At 37.2% G+C, this 19,937-nt stretch overlaps 2 protein-coding genes across 8 annotated transcripts in view; one reads left to right on the top strand and one right to left on the bottom strand.

Moving 5' to 3' along the window:
- DNAH7 (dynein axonemal heavy chain 7) overlaps positions 1-9,819 on the top strand; it is a 234,348-nt gene extending 224,529 nt beyond the window's left edge. The window contains exons 63-64 of the mRNA XM_082466856.1: positions 5,570-5,673; positions 7,907-9,819. Coding sequence (XP_082322982.1) covers positions 5,570-5,673; positions 7,907-8,113 — 311 coding nt within the window. The 3' untranslated portion in view covers positions 8,114-9,819. The remainder of the gene's footprint in view (positions 1-5,569; positions 5,674-7,906) is intronic.
- Positions 8,335-19,937, bottom strand: part of SLC39A10 (solute carrier family 39 member 10) — a 98,943-nt gene continuing 87,340 nt past the window's right edge. For 6 of the 7 annotated variants that reach the window (XM_082467033.1, XM_082467034.1, XM_082467032.1 and 3 more), the window contains 2 exons: positions 17,165-17,355; positions 8,335-11,156 (listed from right to left, as the gene is read on the bottom strand). In XM_082467033.1, the coding sequence (XP_082323159.1) occupies positions 10,998-11,156; positions 17,165-17,355 (350 nt within the window). In that variant the 3' untranslated portion in view covers positions 8,335-10,997. The remainder of the gene's footprint in view (positions 11,157-17,164; positions 17,356-19,937) is intronic. The other variant, XM_082467037.1, reaches the window with a different exon arrangement.

The raw sequence follows: 19,937 nt of genomic DNA, 5'->3' as shown, positions 1-19,937 counted from the left end.
ACAACTTTGCTTATTAACTTCAAAACATTAATCACACTCTGTAATTATTTCATTTCCTTCCTTTTTGTCTCTCTCCTCCACTCTAATACAAACACCAAGAGGCCTTGGTGACCTTGTTTACTGTCATCCTTTTTTCCTTAGTTTCTGTCAGTGTCTGGCACCTAAGAGGCCCTCAAATGCTGCCACAGAAATTCCAAAAATCATGCTGCTTTAATCTATTACACGTTCATGGAATCTAACCCAAACTTCTAAGCTACTGTTTATTGCAGTTTTCTTTAATACTTGAACAGTTTTATTGCACAAACACATTGAAGAACAATAGATTCAAGGTGAGAAAGATCAGTAGGAAAAGTGATATTTTAAAACGAATCATTTTCCCCCAGGTGTAGATGCCTGACCCATCACTAATCTGGCCATTTGTTCAGAATACTTTTATTCCTAGCACACTGAGAATGGGCATATTGCTGCATGCTTGAAGGGCACTTAACAACCTTCTTCTATGTTGTTTAGTTTATTGTTTCTTTAATTATATAGGCCTTAAAAAAAAAAAAAACCTTCTCTGTCCAGCTCACTATTTTACATGCTATAAGAGACCAATAAATAGAAGTCCGAGTTGCCCCTCACTCCTAAAAGTCAAAATATAGATAGATTAGCAACATACCAAGAAGGATAAATAATTTGTTTCCAACTAAGTATTTGGGAAGAAGGGGGAGAGTGTTTAAGTTGGGTACCGGCAAATCAAAGGGAGGGCCTGGTTACTTACTGTGAGTTGCTCTGTACCACCACGGGTTCCAGAAACTGCCCAGCCCTTAATGTTTAATCTTCACAGTGACCCTTTGGCACAGATACTGCTGTTATCCCATTACACAGAGATGAAAACTAAGGCTCTGAAAGGTTAAATAACTTGCCCAAGGTCTCCCAGCTAGCAGTGGGCTGAGTTGAGAGTCAGAGCCAGGCCATCTGGCTCTCATGCTTAGCTAGCTGCTTTCTCTTTGGCCTATTTCTCTATTTTTGTAGACGTTTGAAAACATCAACACATTTCTCAAAGAAAGTTTTCTTGAAGAGCTGTGGCTGATTCTTAAGTACTTAAATCAGATGGAATAATTTTTTTCCCTCAATTTTCCTCATATCATTATGATAAAAGGCAGAAGATGGCATTTGAGTTGAAGTCTGAGTAGTATATGCTGCCCATCAAAGTTATGTTTTTGAACTCAGTTAAAAGAAGTTAAAAAAGCATTACCTGAAGTTTATAAACTAGTTAATATCTAAGATTAAACTATTGAATTTCCAATTGTTATATATAAACTCAGATGTTGTACAAGGTAGTTGGTATTTCCGTTTACACTGATTTATGAATTTAACCCACAACTGCTCTTATTAAAGATCCAAATTTATTAAAATCCAAAATTATCTTGAAAACAGTGGAGCAGGTATAAAGCACAACTTATTTAAAGATCAGTAAAGACCATTTAGTGTTCCAAGACCCCATAGTAAAGAGTAGCCATCAGTTAAATAAACCAGTTTTCTGAATACCAAAGAATCAGCCCAGGTTTGATTTACAGTAGCTGATGGAGATTCACTAAGTCATGAATTTTATTATTCTGTACACACACACACACAGACATTTTCCCCCAAATACAGATATCCACAGCTTAGCGTTTTTGTCATTCTAGCTTTTTCCTTCGTGCTTAGCAAATTACCAGAAAGAAAAGGAGATTCCATGGAATGATTTGGAGCAATGGAATTTTCCCCAAGGAACAATTTCTCATGGGACCCTAAGGGAAGGAACATAGATCCGACCTGAGAACAACTGGGGCTAGAAGCACAGTTTCTTTCTTTCTTTCTCACCTCTACCAGTGGGCAGTCTGTCTCCTCACACAAACTTCAGGATGTGCCTGGTTCTGGGGCTCATAAAGACATCAACTTCATTTACCTAATGTTAAATTAAACATCATGGGAAAAGCTACTGTTTTTTTAAAAATTTTATGTCATATTGGAGTATAGTTGATTAACAATGTTGTGTTAGTTTCGGGTGTACAGCAAAGTGATTCAGTTATACATATACATGTATCTATTCTTTCTCAAATTCTTTTCCCATTTAGGTTATTACAGAGTATTGAGCAGAGTTCCCTGTGCTGTATAGTAAGTCCTTGTTGGTTATCTACTTGAAATATAGCAGTGTGTACACGTCATTCCCAAACTCTCAGTCTATCCCTCCTTCCCAACCCTTCCCCACCAGTAACCATAAGTTCATTCTCTTAAGTCTGTGAGACTGTTTGTTTTGTAAATAAGTTCATTTGTATCATTTTTTAATAGATTTCACATATAAGTGATATCATACGATATTTGTCTGACTTACTTCACTTAGAATGATAATCTCCAGCTCCATACATGTTGCTGCAAATGGCATTATTTCATTCTTTTTAGTGGCTGAGTAATATTCTAGTGTATATATGTACTGCATTCATCTGTTGATGGTCATTTAGGTTGCTTCCATGTCTTGGCTTTTGTAAACAGTGCTGCAGTGAACATTGGGGTGCATGTATACTTTCAAACCATGTTTTTCTCTGGATATATGCCTAGGAGTGCGATTGCTGGACCATATGGTAGCTCTATTTTTAGTTTTTTAAGTAACCTCCATACTGTTCTCCATAGTGGCTGTATCAATTTACATTCCCACCAACAGTGCAGGAGGGTTCCTTTTTCTCCACACCCTCTCCAGCATTTATTGTTTGTAGATTTTTTTGATGATGGCCATTCTGACTGGTGTGAGGTGATATCTCATTGTAGTTTTGATTTGCATTTCTCTAATAATTAGCGATGCTGAATATTTTTTCATGTGCCTCTTGGCTATCTGTATGCCTTCTTTGGAGAAATGTCTATTTAGGTCTTCTGCCCATTTTTGGATTGGGTTGTTTGTTTTTATGATATTGAGCCGCATGAGCTCTTTGTAAATTTTGGAGATTAATCCTTTGTCAGTCACATCATTTGCAAATATTTTCTCCCATTCTGTGGGTTGTCTTTTCGTTTTATGGTTTCCTTTGCTGTGCAAAACTTTTGAATTTAATTAGGTCCCATTGGTTTATTTTTGTTTTTATTTCCATTACTCTGGAAGACAAATTGAAAAAGATCTTGCTGTGATTTATGTCAGAGAGTGTCCTGCCTATGTTTTCCACTAAGAGTTTTATAGTATCTGGTATTACATTTAGACCTTTAATCCATTGTGAGTTTATTGTTGCATATGGTATTAAAGTGTTCTAATTTCATTTTTTACATGTAGCTGTCCAGTTTTCCCAGCAGCACTTATTGAAGAGACTGTCTTTTCTCCATTGTATAGTCTTGCCTCCTTTATCGTAGATTGACCATAGGTGTGTGAGTTTATTTCTGGGCTTTCTATCCTGTTCCATTGATCTATTTGTTTTTGTTTCAGTACCACACTGTTTTTGATGCCTGTAGCTTTGTAGTATAGTCTGAGCCAGGGAGCCTGATTCCTCCAGCTCTGTTTTTCTTTCTCAAGATTGCTTTGGTTATTCCAGGTCTTTTGTGGGGTATTGTGTATTTTGGGGTCATGAGAAAAGCTACTCACTCTTAAAGTGACTTTTAAAGTGGCCACAATGCCATTGTAAATCTACCTAGAGTTAGCATCATACATTCTAGATGTGTTTGCCTAAGATTCATCTTATCTGAACTACGGGGCACTACATGGTGACTCAGAGTCATCAACAGGGAGAGCGCTACAAAGCAGGAAGGGGACAGGAAGGAGTGAACGAGAGGGCCTGGCGATGCTGTGGCCACCACCCTGTGTTGACCATGGTTCACAGAGGCAAAGGTGTGACTCACAGAGCAGGAGCAGCTGTGAAACAGGACCCAGTTAATATCTCCTGTCATTTTGTATTTTGTGTTTTCCATAAGGCCCTTATTAACCATGAGAAACAAAAACGTATTTGATTGTCCCCATCACATTTCTTATATAATTGTTGTTAGGTTAGAGGGAACTTTTATCCCTATTGCCACTTTTCTTAGGTGTTGAAATGAACTCTTCTCTTTACTCTCTATGACATAATCTTTCCCATGTAAGGAATAGATCATCCCATTGCTTAGAGTCAGAGATTTACTGGGCTGTGCTTACAAGTCAGCAAGGCCAGGGTATTAAATGGCTCTCTGGGACCTGTCTGTAGGGTCTCCTCTACTTTCTCTGTTCCCATCTATTATTGTGACTGGCCAGTGGGCTTAGATCTGGCTGGAGACGTTAGCATGTAGGATGTGCTTGCAGACCTCTCTCGCTCCTGCACGCAGGTCCACCCCCCCACCTGGCCCCAGGCTCAAGATGCATTTTGTAATTCAGCTTTACTAGAGTAATACTTGGGAAGTTATTGGACAAGTGCTCTGCCAGTTAATAAAGTTGACATTTTGTTCCAACTATGCTTTCCGTCAGTTAAAACCTGGAGAGAAGAAAGGGTTAAGTTTTCCCTTAACATCCATCACTGGGCTATCCCCATGTGGCCTTTTAAATTTATAACCAAAATTAAATAAAATTTAAAATTCAACCCCTCAGTCCCACCAGCTATGTTTTAGGTGTTTAATAGCTAAATATGGCTACCATATTGGAAAGCACAGATATAAAATATTTCCATCACTGGAGAAAGTCCTATTGGACAGCCCTGCCCAAGTGGATTTTTATATCCTACTTTTAAAGAGTGCTTTCACCAGTATAGCTGATTTGATTCTAACTCTACAAGGTAGACAAAGCAGACATTATTGTTTTACAAATATTTTCCAGTTGTTCTCTGGATAAAAAACAGGTCTAAAGTTAAATGAATTGTTGAAGGTCACACAGCACATTAAGAGATAAAACCTAAGTCTTCCTAAGTTCCTCATTGCCTCTCTTCATATCTGTGCAACAATTACAATGAATATTTTCATGTGCAGATACCCAGATTCAATTCATGAGGCTTTTGCATAAGTGGATAGCCAGGGCATGTGATCCAGGTTTCATGGATTCCTTAATTTGTGTTCTTCAGCTGTTTGTGTATGACATTGCATTCTGGAGGGAGTTCACCCATGTGTTCTTGCATACAGATTGAGGCGTGGCCTTGGATTGAGAATAGATTCTAAAAGGGGAGGAGAAATTTAACTCTCAGGACGTTAGACATCAGCAGAAGGGTATTTTGTTCACATGCTGCCTAGAAGCCACTGGATCCCTACAATTACATTAAGACCTTTTCTTGTAGATTTTGTGGACTCTTAACAACATTATACTCATTGGTCAATTAAAATATAAACCTGGTAGCGTTCGCCCAGAGAACTTCACGTAGACTAATTTAAAATTCCTTTCCTCTTTTTGTCTTCCACATCTAATTTTACTGAATTAATTGATCAGGCAAAGTATAGCTATTCTTGAAGTAAGAATGTTAACACAAACTTAGAACATTGCCTTCATTTTAGAGCAGGCCTTCATTTGCTGACCTAGTATCATCTGCACAGCATTCACTGGCAGGAATTTCAGCTTCAGAACTCAATCAATATGCATATGTAAAGTCTTGTATTAACCTGCTTCTTTTATATTTAGGTGTTTTCATTCATGGACTATTTCTGGATGGAGCTTCCTGGAATAGAAAGATCAAGAAACTTGCAGAATCACATCCCAAAGTTCTTTATGATACAGTGCCTGTGGTTAGTATTTTCTAATGATATATACATGGGGGGCTATTTTATACAAGGACATACACATATACAGTCAACCCTTGTTATTCACAGTAGTTGTGTTCTGTAAACTTGCTTCCAGCATTGAATTAGTGAATACTGAACTCCTAGGCGAAATACAAGGTTAAGCTTCTGTGATCCTATGGTCACATTTTTGTTACTTGATCAACATATAACCTTGTTTTATTTGTGTTTCTGTTTAAAGATACCTTACATAATATATACTGTTGGTTCATTAACACTGAACTCACGCACTGTAACTCATGCCCGAACAAAGCTTATAGTGTTTTCTCTATAAGGCGTAGCTCAGCCGTCTTGCATTTAGGACAGTAGACAGCACCTCAGCACTACACTCAGGGGCCGTTTTAAACGGCAAAATCACCAACAAAAAACACAAAAATGCAAAAACCTTGGCATTAAATAAACCGTCAAAAGGATACTTGTTTATAGTTATGAGAATTGAAACGAGAAGGCAGAATGTCACCAGGTTCAATCTCAGTTGGGAACATGGTTGCTGGTGACTCATTTGTTGCTGCTCTGAGAATGCCTGTGAATGACTATGAAAGTGCAGAATATTGACGTTAGGATTAGGACTAAATTTTAGTGATAGGCAAATTTGCAAATACAGAATCCAGGAATAATGAGGATTGACTGTATACATATATCCACATCCACACACATACATATGTTTATGATTTTTTTTTTCTTACATATACCTTGACCTAAAAATGTGAAACTTGCAGATTAAAAGATTATTATATGAAAACCATACACATAAAAAAATTTTTCTAGGCACCCGTCTTCAGCATGGGCATACTAAGCTATATAAATACTAAGTTTCTGTTAACTACATCATGAGAAGATGACTAGATAGATTTTCACACAATTTGAAGGGGTGGTCTGGGATAGTGATAAAATATAGGCTGAATTTTACATGAATTCTGTTTGTGGGACACTGGGAGCTACTCAAAGGCAATAATCCTTCAGAGCAGCTCTAACAGGTACAGTGAGGGACCAGCTGACAGCCAATTGCAAGAAACCTACCATATATACCAAGATACTGTGGGCAGAGAAAGTTTCAAATATGGGACCCAAATTGAAAGTCACAAGGGCAAATGTTTGCAATTTCAGAAGTTGATTTGGATCAATTTTTTTCTTTCATATGGAAACTCTTAAGTTTGTGGTGAATAGAAGGATTTTATAAGTGGATAATTCTCCCAAATAAGGAAGTCACTTAGTAAGAAAAATTCTCATTAAAAAAATCCACTTAGTTGAAATCCGTCCAACTTGAGGGTTGCAAGTCCTTGTATTTAATGATATCTGAAAAACTGCTTTATGGATCTCCAGTTATGTGGGAGAGAGACTAGCACCCTTATTAATTAGCTCCTTCGTACAATTTGTGCTGAAACCTGAGAAACCAGAAAAAGGGCTCCAAACAGTGGGGCTGTCAAGACTCATCACCTCAAGTATTGCTATGATTACTACTGGAAAAAGGAATTCGAGTTTTAAAAACATTGTTTCACCTTTCTGATGACAGTTTGTCCTTTACTCTTATATTCAGAGATCAACTTGCCCTAAAATCTTATTGAGCTTGGTGAGGTTCAACTATGCTTAACATTCTAGGAACTTGGCTAATGACTCTCTAAGAATAATGTGCTTGTAGTGTAGTTATAAAGGCAACTATGTTTTAAACAGCACAATATACATAATAGGCCCTTTAAAATAGCCATGTAACATGGGGAGGCGATCTAGTTCTACAATCACTGATAAAAATCCTTTCAGAATATTTTGGGATTGGCCTTTAATAAAGCAACATGATTTTGAGTATATCAGTGGTGGCAGATAAACAAAGTTTTGAAAGTATACCTGATTTTATTATTATTGTAAGCACCGAAGGTCATCCTCAGGTAGGTATGGTAGGGAGATGATGAATAGATGGGTAGGATGCTTTTTCAGAGAGCAGGTGAAAATGCCTCTTTTCTCATTTAGCTTCGTATATACTGGCTCTGAAGATAGCTCTGGGAGCTCTAAAAAAAAACGTTTTGAGCAATGGCAGCACTGCTGACAAAAATACAATCGATTTAGCCCATAGAGATCTGCAGACATAACTAAAACTTTAGGCCACCAATTCCATATTAGGTTCAAATATATGTAAATATAACAACAGCCTTGACTTAAATTTTGTCTACTTTCTTTCTTCTAGATGTGGCTAAAGCCTTGTAAGAGGGTAGATATACCAGAACGACCAAGTTATACTGCCCCATTGTATAAGACAAGTGAGCGGAGAGGGACACTGTCCACCACTGGCCATTCTACAAATTTTGTGATTGCCATGACTCTTCCCTCTGACCAACCCAAGGAGCACTGGATTGGACGGGGTGTAGCACTGTTATGTCAACTTAATTCATAATTAGAAGGTGCCATTTCCCTATTCCTATTTCTTGTTAGATGGTTGAGTAGAAATTATATTTTACTTTTAAAAGAAGTTATTTGGTTTAAATCAATTTGACTAGTTAGTTATACTTAATTATAAGTTCATTTATGTGCAAATGCAGCCTATATTTAAAATGATTGATTCATACTTCAGTGTAAGGAATCTAACATAAAGACTAAACAAAACACACTGGTATATTTGCTCTTTTTGAATAACTTTATTTTGGGAGCGTTCCATAAGCATTAGGAACATACGTAAAATGACACACCACTGTTGACAAAGAAAAAAAAAACAGCATTTGATCATTTCCAGCTTTATAAATTTAAAAAAAAAATGATTCAGTTACAACAAAAAAAAAGTTTAGATGATATTTTAGCAAGTATCACCTTGCAGGACCATAATCACATTTAAGCCACTGACTTACTTACTTACTTACTGTTGTTAATGGAATAAATTCACACTGCATCTACTTACTATAGTATTTCTAAGCATAGTCACAGCTGATTGAATGCAATGTGATATACACCAAAAGTCATATGGATGTCACACAGTGACAGCATTGTACAAGTAACATTAATGACCTCCAACAAACACATGTGAAATTAGACTGGTCAAGCTAAATGGAATGTTGGAGCCAGAGAAATGTAGTGGAATTCAGATTGTCTAGTAAGACTTGAAACTATACATTAGGATGATGTAAAAACTAAATACTGGTGGAGCCCTAAACAAAATACTAGCAGCAACTGTTACAGCCCTCTTAAAAGTTTAAAGAAATCTAGCAAATAATAAAGAAAGATAATAGCAGTTTTGAGAGGATATAAAACTTTTATATACTTCAGCATAACCTATTTGCTTTAAATCAGGCATTTCTTTTTAAGTCTGGGAGTATATTCCAGCTGTTGCTGTTCATAAAAGTCTTAAAAATAAGCAGATTTAATGCTGGAATGCAGAATCCTCCTTGGGCATAAAAACCCCAAAATGAACTATAAATATATCTTGGTTCAGAAAGCAAGATATTTGAATCACTTGAAGTTGGCAGTACTAAATAAGATATCAGCACCTTTTAGCTAGGTTGCTTGAGGGGCCAAGCAGTGAGATGAGGACTGTCCTAATTCAGTGCCCAATGCTGAAAGTAATCTACGTATAAAACGCCTACTTGTCACAGGAGGGAGGCCATGGAGAGAGCCAGAAATAATTTTTCAAATTCAGGCATAAATTAAGGAAATAATTAATAACATCTAATAAGCTCCCTTGCTTACAGCATAAAGAAGAAACACTGGCAATACTCTTAATACCTGAATGCATGTGCTGCTTTCAGTTTTGTTTTTTGTTTTAAAGTTCATGGAGTAAGAGGAAAGGAACTGGGGAAAAAAGGAGGAGGACTAAATGAATACATTTCAAATGGAACGAGTTTGGCTCTTAAATATCTGAACAATAAGATTTTTAAAGCAGCCACACAGGTAGCCAAGCAGATTAAAACAAACAAAGCTGCCTGCACGTAGTTCAAATACAGTTTACCTGGCATAAATGAAGACCATGTGGCACACAGAGAGCTACATGCATATGATTAATACTACAAATTATTAGGTCAAAATTCAGGATAAACATGGCTTGCACTTCTCACAAATCATTCACAATTTATGGCAGGAGAACAGGGCACCTAAAAAAAAAAAAAAGACTAATCCCTATCAGGCACCAAACAGCATTATCTTGGCACAAAATGATCAAGTGATTTCAGCTGAGTTACTGAACTTAAATGCATCTTCCAAGTTAGTTACCTGGTACCATGACAGCCATGGCATCAACGGAGATCATCCTCATATCCGTTTTTGACACTCCACGTACAGATTATGGACACGGTAAACTTGCCGCCTTACAACGTTACCGCCAGCCACAGCATGTGCTCTAGGTTCCAATGCCAAACTGGTAGAGCACTGCGTACATTTAAAACTTAAATTTCCCAAATAACTAAAGGAAATCTGAACATTTAGACCATGTTTGGGTTCTTCATTTCGCTGACATTTTCTAAAGGGTTACAATTTTAAGGAAAAAACATTTTACCACATGCTCCAACCCCTTACCCCCACCAAAAAAACCCAAAACAAAAACAAAAGTTAAAAAAAAAAAACCCAAACACCAAGTATAATATTAATACAAAGAACCATTATGAATCTTTCATTAAACTGAAGCTCACACAAATGTACAATCACAAATTTCAGTAGTTTAGGCTGCAAGTTTAGATCCTATGCAAATATATACAAAAATAGTAACTCTAGATTCAAGAATAAGGGCTTTTCCCAATGCTAAATCCATATTCTAATGCAGCCTGAGCTTTCCTCTAGGTGCTATAGTCTACTTTCTGCAGATTCAAAGCTGTGTCAAGTTGATCCCTATTACCACATGTATATATGGGGCTGAATTAAAGGACACTACAATTCACTTTTTAGCACAAAGAAAAGTCTGCCCAAAGTCCATTTAAAATACTTTTAAAGTTTAAGTGATTTTTTTTTGGTTCAATTTCTATTTCTGCATAGCCACAGAAGTTTCTACTAATAAAGAGACTACTTTAGTGTTTTATATGATTATTTTTTTAAAAAGTCTTAATCAAACCTATATCAACATTGGTTCACGGAGTCCCGGTTTCTCCTTTCTTCATCACAAGCTTTATATTTCTAAAAGACCCCTTCATGCAGGGAAAACAGTACTGAGCACCGGTCTTTGTGGTCAGGCTCAAATCTACGAACTTCTAAGCAGTGCAAAAGCCACTGACTTTTCTTTGAGCAATGTGCTTACAGTACGAGGAACAGATGCAAAGCTGCATGGTAACATTCTTGTCATCAGCAGTGATTGCTGGGAATGGTCAAAACTGGAGGTCAAACACAATTTTGTCTTCATAGAGGGCAATTACCAGCATGATGGCAAATCCAAACAGCAATCCTAAATTCTGAAGAATGAATTGCCCCACTGGACAGAAGCCATGTTCTTCATTGTCACCATCACCATGCAACATTTCTGGAAGCTAAAAAATATTTTTTAAATGTTTTAAAGCAATTTTGTATAATATTCTGCTCATTTTTTTTTTTTTTACATTTTCCTAGTTAAGAAAACTAGTGACTAAAGCACAACTACTAATAACTATTTTATTGAAACAATGTTAACCATAACACATATTAGTCAAACACTAAGAAATTTTATGCTCTAGCTGTGTACTAAGTAAACAGTGTATCTGTACCCTCCTCATCCCCCAACAAATGCACATAATATATGTATTAGTCACTTTTTTAAAGTTACTGTCCACTGACATTTATGCTAAAGTATAAGACAAGTTACTGTTGCAAATAAGACTCTCAGAAAAGAACACCACAATTCCCACATTTACTGATATGTCTTAAGCTCACTGAGAAAGTAAGATTCCTTTGGGGGATATTTCATTCAAAACTGTATCATTTCTTCACCCTTTTCCATCTAAAATTCTCGTTTCCAACTGCACATTTCATCAAGGGTACACATTAACAGACAATTCCAAAATTGGTATCTCTATGCCCTTAAAAGCCATTATTTTCCTTCCGACAACAGACACAGAAAATAGTATATCAAGGCTACACAACAGAACTACTACCAAGTTATGTACACTGCCTTCACAGTGTACTCTATTCTCATAAGTGATAAAATTTAAAAAATTTTAAAGTTTCCAATATCTTTAAAGGCACAGTGCATTGAAAAGTACAGCTCAACTTCTAAAGCACAAGCATATATTACATTTAAAAATAATCCAGGGACTTCCCTGGTGGTGCAGTGGTTAATAATCTGCCTGCCAATGCAGGGGACACGGGTTTGAGCCCTCGTCCAGAAAGATCCCACATGCTGCAGAGCAACTAAGCCCGTGCGCCACAACTACTGAGCCTGTGCTCTAGAGCCCGCTAGCTACAACTACTGAGCCCTCATGCCACAACAAGTGAAGCCCGCACACCTAGGGCCTGTGCTCCTCAACAAAAGAAGCCACCACAATGAGAAGCCCACGCACCACCATGAAGAATAGACCCCGCTCGCCGCAACTAGAGAAAACCCGCACGCAACCAAGACCCAATCCAGCCAAAAATAAATAAATAAAATTTATTAAAAAAAAAAAAAAAAAGACATAGTTCAGGGACTTCCCTGATGGCGCAGTGGTTAAGAATCCGTCTACCAATGCAGGGGACATGGGTTCGATCCCTGGTCTGGGAAGATCCCACATGCCGTGGAACAACTAAGCCTGTGCACCACAACTACTGAGCCTGAGCTCTAAAGCCCGCGAGCCACAACTACTGAAGCCCGCATGCTGCAACTACTGAAGCCCACACACCTAGAGCCCGTGCTCTGCAGCAAGAGAAGCCACTGCAATGAGAAGCCCGCGCACCACAACGAAGAGTAGCCCCCGCTCGCCACAACCAGAGAAAGCCCGTGCACAGCAATGAAGACCCAACACAGCCAAAAAAATAAATTTAAAAAAATTAAAAAAATAAATCCATAGTTCAAAGTATAAAACTTAAATCTTTAACGTGTCTAAGTAAAAGATTTGCTGAAGACGGAATGTATGTGATTATAAATTCTTCCCACCCAAACCTAATCAAAATTGCAAAAGAACTATTTCCAATTTTCACATTCACTTTTCTGGTTTCTTTTTCAAGTTTGCAGTGAATATCTACAGAAAGATGACATTGATACGCTACTCTCTATTTGACACTAAGCTTTACTCCAAACAATATCTTGGTGCTTTGGGGTTTAGGGACGAGAAATGTAGCGTTAAGTACATAATGCCTGCCTAGGAAGAAACGCCATTAATCATTGTTAAATAATGAGTACAATTAATCCAACTACCATGCTCTGACAGTGCTACAGTATATTTAAGAATCTCCTGAGGGTCCTATTTAAGAAGTACTTCATGCTGGTCATCTATTCTGTTCAGAAGTCTTTGGCAGTAGTGTACGCTAATGGAGGTTACTGTTCTTATCCAGCAGAGTTAAGTAGTTGTGACAGAGACCATTACAAATGTCAAAGCTGAATAATTGTGACAGAGACTATATGGTCCACAAGCTTAAATATTTACTATCTGTCCCTTGCCAACCCCTGGATTAAGACTAAAACTGGCAAGTTCCTACCTAGGGTTTTAGTAAGAAGACTATTTTATTACGTTTTTCCCCAAGTTTTTATTGTTACAAAAACTTTCAGTTCTAACTTTCCTTAATATTTAAGCATAAACATTGTATGTTTCACAGAAATATCCCCTCTAGATATGTGCGCATACCAGCAAGAAGAGGCACCATAGTGCCTTCCATACATTCAATTCTATCCTGAATGCCAACACCAATATTGTCTGTCATAACCACAGCTAAGAGCCAGCCAGTACCTATCTCTATGACCACAGTTGTTAACGTGCAACAATGCTCCAGATTGGTTGATAAACAGGTGCTATCCAAAGCCCCCGAAAAACCAGATGCTTCCAACTGGGTATCCTAAAGGTACTAAAACTTCTGGTACTGTTGCTATCTTACTGAATGACTATACATCAGTAAAAACTTCCCCCTTATAGCCAAAGTGGTCTTTCTAAAATAAAAATGAGATAATGTCATTGTTGCTTAAACCTTTTAATGGTCCCCCAAAATTTACAGGATAAGCTTTAATCTTTTTAGCATGGCATGTTGTATGACTCATCCGATCCGATCACCAACTACCTAATTAATGACACTGTAGATATATTATCTATTTCCTAAATGAACTCTAACATATACGTGGATAGTTTGTCCCTGTCTTCTAGAATATTTAGGTGTTTCCAATTGTGACATTATAACTACTCTGCAAAGAACATTTTCATATGTTTATTTTTATTTATTTGTTTGCTTGTTTTATTAGCAGTAATCATTTTACTTTATTTCCTCAGAATACAGTCCCAGGAGTAGACTCACTGGTCAAAGAATGATGCTATTTATTATTCTATTTTCTTATATGCCCTTTCCTCTTGCTTCCGATAAACTCTTTTACCTTCTTTAAGACTTGGCTCAAATTTCCTATTCCAGAAAAACTTCCCTAATTTTATTACCCAGTTTTTTAGCCAGCCTCCCTCTGTAGTTCCACAAACACGTTGCACCGCTCTATCATAACACGTATCCAAAGAATTATAATTAATGGCTGCTTTTCTTCTTCATTAGAATATAAATCCATACTGTGATGACTCTCTGGTTCTTTTTACACTTTTAGCTCTCTAATATAAGAATTAGCTCATTCATTCTTCATTCAACTAATTATGAACTACATCTCCAGCAGTAAATGAAATATGACAAAAACGCCTGCCTTCCCAGAACTGATATTATAGTGGGACACACAATGAGCTCAATAAATAAAATGTTTAATGTGTTATTAGTAGACTGAGATACAAGTGCAAAGGAAAAAAAGTAAAGTAGGAATAGAGGATGTGAAATGTTGGTGTAGAGACTGAATTTTAGATCGGATGCCTCAAGAAGTGAGGGAGCTAGGCAGGAGAATGTCTGCGAGACATTCCACAGGAGTGGCCAGCGGGAACCAGGACCTGAGGCAGAGTGTGCCTCGTAGAAGAGCGGGAGAGGAGGTGAGGTAAGGTTAGGGAAGTTAGGGATGGAAAGGGAGAAGAAATGCTCAGGAAGATTAAAAACCTTGAAGGTCAAAAGAAGAACTTTGTGCTTCTACTCTGAATGAGATGGAAAACCACTGAGGGATTTGAAGCTCACAAGTGACATGATCTAATCTTACAAGGATCACACAAAAAATAATCTCCCAAGGTGTGTTGTAGATATAGAGTGTGGTGGACAGGGCAAGGGCAGAAGTAGGGAGAACAGTTAGAAAGAGAAAGATGATGGTGGCTGGAATGAGAGTGGAGTGGAGGTGATGAGGAGATGGAGCCCTCAGCAGATGTGGGAAGGACAGAAAGAGGGGAGTCAAAGAATGATACTCAGGGTTTTGATCTGAGCAACCAGAAGAATAAAGTTATTATTAATAGATGTGGGATTCTATAGGTGGTGCTGGTGCAAGGAGCAGGGTTGGCAAATATCAAGAGCTAGTTTCTGAACATATTAAGTTGGCAACACCTTTTAGATATTCAGGTAAGCAGGTAGACAGGCTAATCTGGAGTTAAGGGAAAGGCCTGGGCTAAAGATGTGAACTTAGGAATTATCAGCCAATAAATATTTAAAGCCATGAGACTAGATAAGATTACTTAGAGGCCTTTCACCAACATTCAGAGGTAAGGGAAGAGAAGAAGATCCAGCAAAAGACTAATAAGAAAGCTAGAAAGGTGGGAAGCCAGGAAATGGTGGTGGTACAGAAGCCAACGGACCAGGAGGCATTCCAAAGAGAAGAGAATGATCAACAGCCAAATGCTGCTCTTAGGACAAGTGAAATGAAGATGGGCAGGGTAACTGACCAGTGGACTGAGCAATGTCGTGGTCAATGGTAGATCTGACAAAGTAACGTGGCAGAGCAGTCAGGGAGAAAACCTGATGAGCTAGACTCATGAGAGACGAGAATTAAAAAACAAGAAAGGGTGATTTGCTATAACAGGGAAGGAGAGTAATAAATAGGGTGGTAGCTAAAACTGAAACTGGAGTTTAAAAAGATCCTTTTCCCCTACCGTTTTAAGATGGGAAAAGTAACGAGGTGTATACGTTGATAGAAATGATCCAGCAGAGAGGGGAAAACAAATGATGCAGGAAAAAGAGGGGGAAATTTAAGGGAGTTAGTGAGAGAGGGGATAGATAAGGTCTAGGGAACAGTTTGAAGGAGCTGGCTCTAGCTAGGAACAGAAACTGATTCATAGTAAAAAGAACGACATTAAACAGGCATCGATACAGGGAAATGAGTAGAAATGGTGATGAGAGCTGGTTGGAACTGGTCTTGGTGGCTTCGGTGCTCTCCATGGAATAGGAAGCAAGGTCATCAGCTGAGCATGAGGACAATAAATGAGGTATTAGAGGCCTAAGGAGAGAGGGGGAAAATGGCTGCCTCTAGGTACAAAACATAAATAATTTTTATTTTTTCTTATTTCCTCAACTTTCTATAATAAATAGTCATTAAAAATTTAGGTTATATAATTTGATATGAGACTATCTTAACAGATCCCACCAGAAAGAAAAGTGAATATCTAGTTAAAAACAAAGTAACCAAATTGTTCTGTAAACGCACTGCCTAACATATTTAGGATATTAAAGTAAAATTAAAATAAAACTAATTGTTGGGGCTTCCCTGGTGGCGCAGTGGTTGAGAATCTGCCTGCCAATGCAGGGGACACGGGTTCGAGCCCTGGTCTGGGAAGATCCCACATGCCACGGAGCAACTAATCCTGCGCGTCTGGAGCCTGTGCTCCGCAACAAGAGAGGCCGCAATAGTGAGAGGCCCGCGCACCGCGATGAAGAGTGGCCCCCACTTGCCGCAATTAGAGAAAGCCCTCGCACAGAAACAAAGACCCAACACAGCCATAAATAAATAAATAAATAAATAAATAAATAAAAATTTAAAAAAACAAAACAAACAAAAACTAATTGTTAGTGTTTAGATTTATTAACTTTAAACTGAAGTTAGAAATAAGGGAAATTACATAAATCCCTTGGAATATACACCATTTCCTGCAGAAGACTGGCTTACCTAAGAGGTATAGTATTTCCTTCTTGTTTGCTATAAAGCAAGCTCAAAGAATTATTTTGTTAACAACAAAAAAACATTTCCACCCCAATATTACAAAACCTTCAAAGTAGTAATAATAATTCTGTAATTATATCTTTAAATACTACTGATGATTACTTTGAGTAGTAATATTATTTGGTCAAAAACCTTTAGGATAACTGGTTTCCAAAGGAATCCTCCTACTTAAATGTCTTTTCTTTATTTAAGATATCACATGTCTTTAAAATGGGTTATATTTATTAGTCTTTCAAACTACATCCAGATTTCTTCCATTTTTGGAAGTTGCATTCTATTTACAGATTTAGTATAACAACAAAAATATAAAATAAGCTGTCTTACCATATCCACCAAGGCTACGTAGAGGAACATGCCTGCAGTGATGGCAAAGATCCAAAGTGTGATGTTATTGGCATACTGACCAACAGCTGTGCCTATGAGCATGCCTATGTAAGCCATCATGGCAGAGAGGAGGTTGTATACAATTGCCTGCTTTACAGTCATGCCTGCTTTAAGAAGAACTGCAAAATCACCTGCAGTTAAGACATAATGTGAGTTTTACAACCACAGGATTTTACACACAAATTCAGGAAAACACCAATAAAAAACAAAATTAAGAATGACATAAAAAAGATATACCTTTATAATGAAATTTCACTTTTTACTTAAACCTTAATACATGCAAAAACTTGGGTGAATCTCAAAGGCATGATGCTGAAAGATAGTCCGAAAGGTTATACGTGATTCCATTTATATGATAGTCTCAAAAAGATAAAACTATCGTGATGGAGAACACTCAGTGGTCACCAAGGGGCAAGGATAGAAAAGGGATGTGACGATAAAGGGATCGCATGAGGGGGTTTGTTGAGGTGATGGAACTGTTATCCTTGATGGTGGCAGCGCCGACACAAATCTGTATACATGTTAAAATTCAAAGAACTGTACATCAAAAAGCAAGGTCAATTTTACTGGATCACGTGAAATGAAAATTTTAAAAAACACAAGAAAAACATAAGAAAAAAAAGAACTTCACCACTGCTCTTTTTGTGAGTAGCAAATAGAGCTCTCTGCTCTGATCTCTGCCCTTTTTTCAAAGGGAAATGGGCTAAGAAAGAACAAAGGTAACAGACTCTGTATGCTGTTTATATTTATGTTTTATTTATTCCAAAAGAAAAATTAAATCTTAATTCTGAAAATCCTAAAAATGTAAAAAAAGAATAAAGAGACTTTTCTTACTCATCTGTCTAAAGCTGGAACACTAGGTAAAGAAAGGATTAAATATTGTTTAGAGAGACATTACTAGAAGGGCAAAATGCTGCTAGAACTAATAGTCTTTAAGCTAAAGGGTCGAAAGCAATAGTTTTACTAATTATAACAATTTTTTTGTTTTAATTTTTGTTACTAAATATGCAAATGTCCAATCAATTACTGAACATTCAGTATATGCAAGGTACTATATAGAATACTGAGGTGGAGGGCAGGGGCTTGTTTCTTTCCCTTAAGAACGGATATTACATGACTAAAAGTACATGATCTGGGTTTTTTTTTTTTTTAAGTTATGATTACAAGGTTCTCATTTATAACAGATCAGTAGAAGTTAACAACAAAGAAATTAGTGCAAGGCATTATTTTCCATGTTTCAATGAATTGCTACAAACTACATCCTGCAACTTTATTTGGGAAAGTTAAGATAATACACCTAAGGAGATTATCTACCAACGGCTTCTAAACTGCCATTCTCCAGTTTTCCATCTAATACTATTCTTCCTACATCTTTTCCCTCTGATCCTAAATACTTAATTCTCCTGGTGAGACCTGGATTCATTGTCAGCTTTTACCTCTTCTCTCCCCTATAGTTTTAAGTTCCTCTGGCCTTTCTTCCTCAGCCTCCTCTAAGGAAAGAGTTCCCTAACTTCTTCCTCTGCAAATTTCCTCACCATATTCTCAATAATTCACCCATCAGTTGTGTTAAAGGGACAATTTCATTTAGCAGGCAGTTAGGTAATACAAAATGAGACTACAGAAGTGTCTTTTAGGTTATAAAATACAGTGTTTCCTTTTGTAATTTCAAAATAGGATTTTAAAAGGAGCATTACTGAATACTCAATGAACCCAATATCATAGGTAAAACTCTATCAATTTTGATGCCTTCCCTGATATTACTGCATAGGAAGATGATTGCATTCATCCCTGAATAACAACCAAACAGCATGAATTAACTAGTCAAGATTCAAGATGAATTATTTAGTTAATACTTTTAAAAATTAAGGTGTAACTTACATACACAATTCCCCCCCCCCTTTTTTTGACCTTGCGTTCTATGAGTTTTGACAAAAGTACATACCATGTAACCATAACCACCATCAAACTATAGAACTATTTCATCATTACCTGCCCCTGCCCCTGCAAATTTCCTCAGGCCCCTCAATCCTAGGCAATCATTGATCTGCCTTCTGTCCCTACAGTTTTGCCTTTCCCAGAACATCATATAAATTGAATCACACAGTATGTAGTCCTTTGAGTCTACATTTTTCTCACTTAGCATGATGTGTGTAAGATTCATCCATGTTACAATTTATATCAGAAAACCACTGCTTTTTACTGCTAAGTAATATCCCATAGATGAGCAATAGCTTATTTACCCATTTAGCAGCTTAAAGACGTTTAGGTTGTTTCCAATTTGGGGCAATTATGAATAAAGCCACTATATACATTCATAGATTTTTGTGTCAACAAAAGTCTTCATCTGTTGTATGTACATACCTAGGAGTGGGATTTCTGGCAGCAATTTATGAGAGTTCTGGTTGCTCCCCATCCTTTTCAGCCCACAATGAAAATCCAGTACCTGAATTCTCATGTGTTTATCTGTTATCAGTATAACTTCTTTAGTGAAATGCCTGTTCAAGTCTTTTACCCATTTTTTTGTTGTTGTTGAATTGTTGGTTTTCTTATTACTGAGTTAAGAGGTCTTTAAATATCCTAAGTTTTTTGTCAGATAAATATTTTCCAAATACTTATTCCCAGACTGTGGCTTGTCTCTTCATTCTTTTAAGTGTCTTTTGTGTAGAGTTTTTACTTTTTATGAAGTCCACTTTCTTACTTTTTTCCTTAGTGG

The sequence above is a fragment of the Balaenoptera physalus genome (genome assembly GCF_965194825.1).
Source record: "Balaenoptera physalus genome assembly, chromosome: 6".
Lineage (NCBI taxonomy): Eukaryota > Metazoa > Chordata > Mammalia > Artiodactyla > Balaenopteridae > Balaenoptera > Balaenoptera physalus.
Note: the sequence above shows the minus strand (reverse complement) of the source record. Positions and strands in the feature narration are given on the sequence as shown.